At 45.8% G+C, this 10,575-nt stretch overlaps 1 protein-coding gene across 1 annotated transcript; it reads left to right on the top strand.

The window, feature by feature from the left end:
* The first annotated feature begins 5,909 nt into the window (after window positions 1-5,909).
* On the top strand, window positions 5,910-8,936 carry LOC106857935 (regulator of G protein signaling 2). The gene is made up of 5 exons (XM_014884310.2): window positions 5,910-6,153; window positions 6,305-6,406; window positions 6,502-6,563; window positions 7,432-7,598; window positions 7,977-8,936. The coding sequence occupies exons 1-5, from the start codon at window positions 6,044-6,046 to the stop codon at window positions 8,169-8,171; spliced, it is 636 nt and encodes a 211-aa protein (XP_014739796.1). The 5' UTR covers window positions 5,910-6,043; the 3' UTR covers window positions 8,172-8,936.
* The last annotated feature ends 1,639 nt before the right edge of the window (window positions 8,937-10,575 follow it).

Genomic DNA, 10,575 nt, shown 5'->3' with positions numbered 1-10,575 from the left:
TGATATGCAGATTTGCTCAGTGCTGCCTCTCCTCCCCACTACCATGCAGCCTTTATCACATCTCAGAGGCATTCACTGCCTTTCCACTCTTCACCAACAAGCCCACACTGCAACACTGAAAGTGATAAAAAGAAAATATCACCCTCGAATAATTTCAAAAAAATGGAAAAATTTCCACTGACGGATTTGATATTTTGCTACTGTCTTTGTTTTCCACTAAAAAAGTGTAGTTAAACCTCTGCTAGTTCTACCCAGCATGGAGATCAGGGTGTCCCAAGAAGTGGGCCATTTTTTTTGCCCATTGCAAAATAAGGAAGAAATTTTATCTCACTTCAAAAGAAGTACTTGTTTTCACTTCTTATTTTCAATGCTTGTTCTAATTTGGACTTTTAAGGTGGTGCATAAATGGTTATACTCCTGTACTCTGGTCTCTGGCTTTCTTGCTGCTGTGCTCCTGACAGTGTCACCTGTGGGAGCTGTAAAAGGGAGTGACTCTCTAAGCCACAGAGACTTTGTGGATCAATGTCTGACTAACACCTCCCAGGTATTTGCAGAGATTTTCATTAACATGGATTAGAGAGTCATCAGAAGTGCAGTGTGCTGACTGAGTTACATGCAGATAATATGATAAAGATAGTACCCATCCAGATTTAACAAACATATTTGATTGTTTAATGTCCCTCTGCACACTCAGGTTAACAAATACAGTCTTTGGGGGGGGGTGCACAATAGGCTGGAGCTGGAACAGGACATGGAGCCAGTGTTCTACATCACCTGGCTAACCTCAAACAAGATTAATCATCTCTCTTCACCTGACATGGTGTAGCCCAGCTTGTATCTGCTAGGAGAACTTCATTGTTAAAAATACCCTGCTTCTTGCTAAGCTGTTTGCTTTCTGTACTGACAAAAGGCATAAGGAATTTGAGAATGTCCTGTCCTTTAGAATGCAGACAATATTAACATGTCTTCTTTCAGCTATTTTTTTTTTTTTTTTTGCAGAAGGGATCTGACACAAGCAGGACAGCCATCCCTGCTTCCCAGGGAACCTGCTGTTCCAATTCCTGCCAGCTGCTGACCAGTATCTCCTTCAAAACCAACATTTCCAAATGTCCAGGGGCAGAGGGGGAATCACAATTTAGGCTCAATGCCTAAATTCATATTCTTTTCACAGCATCACTGAAACAGAGATGTACACATCCTGCAACAGCAGCCCTGTATGTAGACACACAGTCCACTTGACAAATTTCAGCTCTATTTTTAGAAGTTTTATAAACTAATGTCAATGCTTATGTAAAACAAGGTGGCTGAGGGCTGGGACTGGTGAGTTCTCAGAGAGCTCTGTCTAGTTTATACGTTACTCAGAAGATTTTGCTGTTAAGTGAAACAAGATCCATTTGTAATGAGCTTTTTTTTTTTTTTTTTTTTTTTGTTTAGGAAAGACTGAACATATAATTGGTCCAGGTTAGTGTTAATCCATAGTAGTGCTAAATTTAGATCCAGAAATGGCTTCTGCTGATTTGCACCTTTTGAGCTTTATGACTGGAAAATAATACTGGGGGAAGTACAACAGCCTGTCAGGCACAGCCTGCAGGGCCAGAGTCAGAGAATGCAACAAACTGACTGCAGCAATCTTCAAGCAATTAGAAAACCACAAACAAACAAACAATAGATAAATTATAAAACCAACCCCAAACAAAACAACAACCAAAAATCCAAATAAAACAACACCCCCTACTACATGTAATTGAAATTCTAACAGGAAGTAGAGAGGCAGAATGCAATGAACAGGATTAGTATTAGACTGAGGCTTTGAGAAGAAGAAGAAGAGACCTTCTTCACTTCTTAAAAAAATGAGAAAGAGTGGCAATTTGAATATTCATAGCCATGGTATTCCTACCACACAGCCTGGGCTTGGCTGCTGTTATTCAGCAGTGCACAGCACACGGAGCACACAGAGCTGGCACCATGGCTGGGCACCTCTGTGCTCCCCTGTACTGATGCAGATCAGTTCCTGCACTTCAGAGAAGACACAGCCTGAGAGGGAGCTAAGAACAGAGGGTCACGATGTGGTGTGCTTTGCTGATCTCCTGTTCTGATGCTTACATGAATCATCTCACAGCACAGCACAGGATTGTACAGCTGTACATTCAGGAACAATAAAAATACAGGGAAGTTCACCTGTGTCATTTGCAATTTGCATTACAGAACAAAAAGACGTGTCTCAACATCTTGTTCCTTCTTTAGAATACGATTTTTCAGCTAGTCATAGCTGAGGGTTCAATAAGACATCCCTTAAATAATTCCCATGCAAGGTTTGAGCTACCACACAAAAGTATGTTCTGTCTTCATGGCTTTATGAAACTCGGCTATAAACTCTGGACCACTTTTCCTGTGTCCTACCAGTCCAAGTAAAAGATAGAAAACAAAACGCAGACACGGATTTAATAATCATTCAGTGAGAGCAACTCACTGGCGACTTCAAAAGATCAGCGCAGCTATTGCGACACAGAACGTAACCGAGATGGAAAATCCCTAATCTTCTCCCTGGGATGTTTATTGCCTGTGTTACAGTCCCCTGTACATCCAGCCATCGCTGGTGCCCGTAGGAATTGTATAAGCAGAAAAAGAACAGAACATTCTCAAGAAAGGCTCTGAAAAGCCGAGTGTGATCTCCGGGGTGAGCGCTTGTGCCATTAAATGTCTGACATCAGATTTCGCTGCAGGCGATGGCAAATCTGTCACCGACTTCAATAGCAAAGTTTGGGCTCTGGGCTCTCTCCTCCCACCACTTTCCCTCGGCCTTGCCCCTTGCCAATGAGATTAGTGGGACAGAAATAGATAGAGCTTTAAGGAGGACGTAAAGGAAAAGCTGGAGCACTGTGTTTGCGTTTGTCCTCAGCTACCAAGAGCTTCCCTGCTCCCAAAGGGCAGAGGTCAGCACACCCACGGGCAGAGCTGCAGTGCTGCCCTGGGCACTGCTTGGCACCACTCAGCCTGCTCCCAATGAGAGGAATCACAGCTTGGAGACACTGATTTTCCAGCAGCACTGGGCACTGTGCTGTGCTGCACACCTGAACCTGTCCTGCACTTGCAGCTCAGGCCTTCCTTCTCTTTACAACCCCAATTCCTCATTTTCCTGGAATTTTCAATATACTGTTGCAAGCACGGGACAGGGCTGAGATGCCAAATCTCCTTTGCCCAGCCAGTGTATGGCACCACTGGTGTGAAAGGACCCCCCCCCCTTGAGAAAGGGGAGCAAACAACCTGAGCCATTTCACCACCTTGCTTCCAAAAACCAGAAACTGATAAAATGAAGTCATGCTTGTATTGCAGGCAATACAGCCACTCAGGGCCACTTCATGCCCACAGCACCTGGGGAAGTTCTCAAGGGGAGGACTTGGCTGGTCCCCTCCCAGCAGCCTCTTCCCTTCCATCCCAGCCCCTCCTGGGTCCTTGCACAGCACACTGGTGACACTGTGGGAGGCCAAATGCTTTTTCTTGGTCTTTGAACATGAATGGAAAACACATTTTATCATGCAGATGTGTAATTGATGTCCTGGCGAAGGTAACTGTCCCAGCCGGAAAACATACCATGGTGAATTGAGAAAGTATTTTGTAAAGTGTCTCTTTTACTGGAAAAAACAGCAATATCCATGCTTTAACAGTGTAATAAATATATAAACAAAAATATACCAAACACAGCAGACAAAATTAAATTTTAATGTAAATAGTCTTTAAACAAAATGTTACAGTAAGAATTTTTATAAGGTCATCTAACCTCACAATTCCATATTCAGCTTAATTTTTTACCTGTTTTTCCCACTCTTGAAAGACATTACAGATGCTATAACTGCCTTCCTGTGCCTTAACTGGCACTTCTATCTTATGGGTTTCTGAAAGAAGCAATTAAAAGTTTGAAATAGAAAGTATCAGATAAATACGTGATTCATGCTGCAATTTTCCATATGCTGACTACTGCCAACTCTACAACTTGGCAGATGCTGGGAATATCCCAGCTCTACCCTTGCAATCCTCCTCTAGGACCGACAAGAAAACATTTTGTCAGGCTTTAAACATCTGCAGGGTCTCTGGTGTGCTACGGGTAAGCTCCCAAAATATAATTGCTTAACCAAACCTTCCTGTAGCTTGCTAGACTCTGAAGTTTCCCACTTCCCAATAGCTGGCACATTTTCCCCATCCAGCATTGAGAATCAGGTGAAAGAAACTCGAAACCAGCATCCAAACCGGGGAAGTTTGCAGGTCGGGTGGCAGGTGGGGACGTGCTGTTCTGCTCTGCAGATCATTTGATCCTGTGCAGAGCCTGCAGCCTGGGAAAGCCAGGGCTGAGCTCCCCGCTCCTATTCCAAGCCTGCCTCTGCCAGGTCTGCACGTGCGGGCGCTGTTCCCGTGTGTCTGTCCCAGGTGTCTGTCCCAGGGTGTCTGTCCCAGGCTGTCCCAGGCTGTCCCAGGCTGTTCCAGGCTGTCTGTCCAAGGCTGTCCTGCAGCCCTGGGTAATGTTCCCGTGTGTGTATCCCAGTCTGTCCCGCAGCCCCGGTGCTGTTCCCGTGTGTGTATCCCGGTCTGTCCCGCAGCCCCGGTGCTGTTCCCGTGTGTGTATCCCAGTCTGTCCCGCAGCCCCGGGCGCTCACAGCTCGCCTGGCCCTGGCTCTCCAGGCCGGTGCCGATGGAAGCGCTGGAAGTCAGTCTGCCCACACCTATCCATCATCCTGGCACTGCCGGCCCCGCTCTTTGCTTTGGCAACTTCACCCCACAGAGTTTCTGGGACTGAGGCTTTTACAGCACTTAGAGCCTTACTCTTTCCACACTTTCTCCCATGGTAACCACCCTCACAATAATTTCCCTTTATGTACGTGCCATAAACAGGACTAAGAGCTACCTGTTGCAAAAATCATTTAAAGTGATTTGATAAAATTTATAGGACTGATTTTTATTTTCTTATCAAATCATCAATATATACTGCAAAGCACAACCAGAAGCACTGAAAAGTTGTTCAAATGATGTCACAAATTAAATGGCATTCCTTTCTCCCAGACATCTCTTTTAAAGCAAAATGCTTTAGTGCAGCTTGAGAGTGTTCAGCAAGCAGAAGTTGTAAGGACACAGTGATTATCTAAATGGATCAGACATTTATGCTACGTGATTGTGTTGAAGTCAGCTGACATTTTGGGAGTCAGTCTCTCTGAACATTGCTTTTTCTGGCAGGAAAGACAGGCTCTAGGGTAATGTGGAGAGGAAGACACATGCACAGAAAAGAGCAAAAAGCAGAGAGAGAGCGTAAAGAGAATCTCACATGGTTCCTAAATCCAGATTGTTTGACATGATACCCTGCAGCTGGACACTGCTGAGAAGGACCACATGGCCTTTTCAGCAAGCTGAGGGCTCGAGTAAGGCGCTACTTCAGCTTCCAGTGCTGGGAGTAATTTACAGAATTCGCTGATAGGTGGCAACACCGCCCAGAGCTAAACTCGGGAAGGGAAGGGAAGGGAAGGGAAGGGAAGGGAAGGGAAGGGAAGGGAAGGGAAGGGAAGGGAAGGGAAGGGAAGGGATCCACAGCCTGGCTTAGCAGAGGGGCCACACCAAAAGCACCCGACGCTCAGACTTAGAGCTACTTCATTTTCTGAAGAAGCGTACTGGCCACACTCAAAAATCTGAATAACCTTAAAACAAACACCTCCAGAAGAGCAGGGCATGCTTTTGACTGACGGAAAGGACAGCCAGCAGCCCTTTGGCAGTGCGACACGATTTCCAAGAAGCGGGGGGGAGTAAGGAAAAACAAAACAAAGGGGGAAAAGAGACGTGATGCGGAGGAGAGGCAGAGTTTGCTATACTGGGAAAGACCGGCAGCCGTGGTGGCTCGGGGCCGCCCCCAGCCCAGCCCAGCCAAGCCCAGCCCAGCCCAGCCCCGCCCGCCCGCGGGGCCATAAAAGCGGGCGCGGCGCGGGCGCGTCTGGCTCAGCTCAGCTCAGCTCGGTTAGACTCAGCTCAGCTTGGTTAGGCTCGGCTCAGTTAGGCTCGGCTCGGCATGCAGAGCACGCTGCTGCTGGCGGTGCGGCACGGCGGGCGCATGGAGCGGGGCAGCCGCCGCCGCAGCGAGCCGGAGGAGGCGGACAAGGGCAGGATGAAGAGAACGATGTGAGTCCCCTCGCCCGCAGCGTTTTCCTGGTTCTCCTGGCTTTCCTTGCCTCCAGGGGCTGTGGGTGACTCCCGCCCCAGGGAAAGCGCTGCTGGCCAAAGCTCTGCGAGCTGTCATTTTTAACGAGCATCTCCCTCCTCTTTCTTCCAGCATTAAGGACTGGAAGACAAGACTGAGCTACTTCCTGCAGAACTCTTCCAATTCTAACAAAAGAAAATCTAAGAAGGCAGGGAAACACCGCAACTACTTCAGGTAAGCTCTGAGAAAGAGACTGTTTAAGAAGTCGAGTGTTCTTTAAAAGCAGTAAAGCTTGAGCAGTGTAGTCTGATATTCTCCTCTCTCTGCAGACCTTCCCCTGAAGAAGCCCAGCTGTGGTCAGAAGCCTTTGATGAACTTCTTGCTAACAAATGTAAGTTTGTCTTCAAAAAGTGGCATTTGGGAACAAAGGGATGGAGAAGTTTTTATGTCTGTAAGAATTTGCTTCCTTCCGTGTTCAGCATTGTACCTCTCATGTAAAGAGCTTTCATTCTGGTCTTGCAAATTAAATGCTTTTAACAGTTTAAAGCTAAAATACATAGAAGTGGTTTGTTTTTTGTTTTGTTTTGTTTTTTTTTTAAAGTAAACTAATGATAAAACAAAGAATACTTCAGCGGATATTTTTTTCTTGAAACTCTCGTAGCTAAAATCATGCCTGTCAGCTCAGCTTTTCCCATTTGGCAAATGGGAAAGGGGCATTTATTCCCTGAGCTCACTGCATAACCAAAGCAAGTGCTTTCCAGTAATGTGGGAAGGATTCCACAACACAGGATTAGTGATCTCAGGGTTTTACTGTAGGTCTATGAGAAGCAGCATTCACTAGCAAAGCAAAAAGACTAAGAAATAGTACTAATATTTGCTCTTTGAACTTGAGTCATCCTTTCCATTGAAGGAATATTCCAGAGTACTATAGCAGTCATATTTACTGCAGTGTAAAGGTTAACAGAGGAGAGCTTATCTAGAGAAAAATGTTTGGTTTTTTTTAATGTATTCTCAGGAGGAAACATAACCATAGAAATGGTTTCATTTTTTGTGTTTGCAAACTCAAAGTGAAACCTGCCAATCTGTTAAAGCATTAACTTGCTTGCAAACATAAGTTATGGATTTTTTTTATTGCCGTGATATTGCTGAAATAATAGACCTACAGCAAAACATTCTGATAGAAATTGATGTGGCCAATAGGTAAACTCAACATTCCTGAAATAGTTAATTGATGGTGAGTATTTTTTTTCTTTCCTTAGATGGTCTTGCTGCTTTCCGAGCTTTTTTGAAGTCTGAGTTTTGTGAAGAGAACATCGAGTTCTGGTTGGCCTGTGAGGACTTCAAGAAAACAAAATCACCCCAAAAGCTGACATCGAAAGCAAAGAAGATCTACAATGACTTCATTGAAAAGGAGGCTCCCAAAGAGGTAAAGAAAAGCTGCTTAAACATAAATGCTCTGTTCTGTGAGTTCTTACAGCCATTATTTCTTTGAACTCAAGATAGAGATGTATGCATTGTGCATAACCTCACTGTTAATGTCTCTGCCTGAATACAACTGCCTTTTCACCAAGCTGGAAAATGGCACAAGCAGTGTTGCAGAGAATTCCCATTTTAACTGAGAAAAGACACATCTGAATTAGTCTTGGTTTTGTGCAAAAGAAGAATTTTCTTAAAGAAAATTCTCCAGGAATTTGGCTCTTTAGTAACGGGATCTTGCCTTTCTCACCTCTTCAGAAGTTGTACTGTACATTACACTGACTTGAATTCTGTACTCAGGAGTAATGTCCCTCTTTGTGTGTTTCAGATAAACATAGACTTCCAGACCAAGAACATGATTGCACAGAACATCCAGGGACCCACCCACAGCTGCTTCAGCGCGGCGCAGAAGAGAGTTTACAGCTTGATGGAGAATAATTCCTACCCACGGTTTTTGGAGTCGGAATTCTACCAGGAGCTGTGCAAGAAGACACCTATCAGCAGAGCAGCCCAGGGCACATGAGTGATGGAGAGGAGGGAGAAGCAGCCTCTGGGGCTGGCGAGGAAGCCGAGCCGCAGCTCGTGAGCAGCATCCTGACCCGGAAGGCTGGGCCACCGAGCGCTCAGCCTGTTTGCCACGGTGCAAGGACAAGCACTGGCTTGGGTGCAGAGCCAGTGGCCCAGAGTGACGCCGTTGGAGGGTGTGCAGGGGACACGGCAGGAGCTGCTGGCACTGCCCTTCTCTGCCAGCGCTGCAGCCAGAGGAGGCTGTGCAGGAGCCCTTCTGTCACGGCCGAGGAGCGATGCTGCAGGTCCGGACAGAGCTTCCCTCTTGTGAACAGAAGCTGCTCTCTGCACTTGGGCACTGCTGGGAACTTGAGTAATTGGTTGCCTATTTATTTTTCCTAAACATCCCCCAGCGCTGCTGTTGTTGGTGGCTGGGTGTGCTCACACCGGTTCTGTTACTGCCTCGAGCTGCCGAGGGCTGTGCTGGGTTTCTGTGCAACCTCCTCACAGTAACAGCGCTGTGAGGGGAGGAAGGGGGAGAACAGCTCAGTTCCCAGAGGAACAGGTTCTGCAGCGAAAGTATGCAGGGCTGGGTTGTGTCAGCAGGGCTGTGTGGGGCCAGACTGAGGGCAGAACTTGGCCAAGGCGAACAGGAGCTGTATAGTATTATATTTCTATGTGGATTATGATTGTCTTGAATGCTGCAATGTCATAATTCTGTCTTGAAGACAGTAAGCTTCAATGAAGTTTTATTGTTTTTAATAAACTATTTTGATACAAAGCTTATTTTGTTGCCTAATTTGTGTTGCACACGCAGATACAGACTGTCTGGCACTGCACTCTGGGCAACTCTGGGTTCTGGGTGAGATCTTAATAGGGCTAATTTTAAAGCAGTTAGTACTTGATCTATGAAGTGAGTTTTCTGTTTGGGTTTTATCAACAGAATAAAAGCCTTCAGAGCTTGAAAGCTTAACAGGGAGATGTGTGTTCAACCACAATCCTCTGTCCCAACATGTCTGTGAAGCCAATCTCTAAGACATGGTAGGCACACATTGAGCTGCTTGTGATGCCAGATCAAACAGAGCAGCAGTGCTGCTGTAGCTCACAGGATGCCGTGGGGAACACGGGCACCCAGAGTCCTACCCCAGACTTCAGCTTCAGAAAGGGTTTAGGAGGACTTGAGTATCACAAAACCTGGGCAAAGTCAGGAGAGGCAATAGTACAATGAAGGCATTGGACTCCCAGCTAGGTAACAGCTGCTCAGGGAAAAGTTACTGGTCATTGTTATTCCATGTACTATTTTTTCCCAAAACCAGTCTCTAGTTAGCTTTATGGCATCTGCATTTTAGGTCTGTTTAGGTCCTGGCTCCAGCTGCTTTGACTCCAGTGCTCAGTTCACAGCTTTAATTGCTTATTTCATATATATCCACAGCAGTCACTTCTATAACACTCCACTTTACCAAACATCAACAAAACTCTAACTATGGTGTTTTCTACTTCCATTACACATTCAAAAGCAACTCCTTGAGGTCTGCACATAGGCATTGCAGAAGAGGAGCCTACAAGAAAGATGGAGAGGGATTTTTCACAAGAGCATGGAGTGACAGGAAAAAGGGGAATGGATTCCAATAGAGTAGGTCAGATTAGATATAAGGAGGAAGGGCTTTGCTATAAGGGTGGAGAGTCACTGGACCAGGTAGCCCAGAGCAGCTGTGGCTGCCTCATCCCTGGAAGAGTTCAAGGCCAGGTTGGACAGGGCTTGGAGCAGCCTGGGCTGGTGGGAGGTTCCCTGCCCATGGCAGGGGAGCTGGAACTGCATCATCTTTAGGCCTTCTTCCAACCCAAACCAGTCTATGATTACATGAGGACTCTTTGTACAGTGGAGTGAATACTTCCATACCCACAGATATACATGTCTGTTAAACTGGCTCTGTGCACAGAAATCAATTTGGTACAGTCCCCACCTAGCCATAGGTGGCTGGGGCTGTGAGGGCCATGCAGCTGCATTTGCTGATGAGTGAAGTCTACATAAAGAAAGCACAAGAAAAACTCATCCCAATAATTTCCTGCAACAGGGGTTTTTTACTAACAAAGGAAAACAGATTTGGGCTGATAATTGCTTTTGTAATATAACAAAATAATAAAAATAGCCAGAAGTATACCTATTAAAGACTCAGACCTGGGGCAGGAATAATTCCATAAAGATTCAACTGTGCCAATTTGGGATGTAATTAACCACTGCTGGTGTCTGGTTTTAAGGAAAGAAACACTTCTAGTTTCAGCAGGTGCCTGAACTACTTATAGCACAGCATGAAGAGGAAATTAAGAGGGGCTGTTAGGCCTGGCATCCCTGTGTGAGGCTGCACCAGGGTATTTTTAAAATCTGACTCACGGATATTGAGCATTAGGAAGGCCATGCA

The sequence above is a fragment of the Sturnus vulgaris genome, chromosome 9 (assembly GCF_052056855.1).
Source record: "Sturnus vulgaris isolate bStuVul1 chromosome 9, bStuVul1.hap1, whole genome shotgun sequence".
Lineage (NCBI taxonomy): Eukaryota > Metazoa > Chordata > Aves > Passeriformes > Sturnidae > Sturnus > Sturnus vulgaris.
Note: the sequence above shows the minus strand (reverse complement) of the source record. Positions and strands in the feature narration are given on the sequence as shown.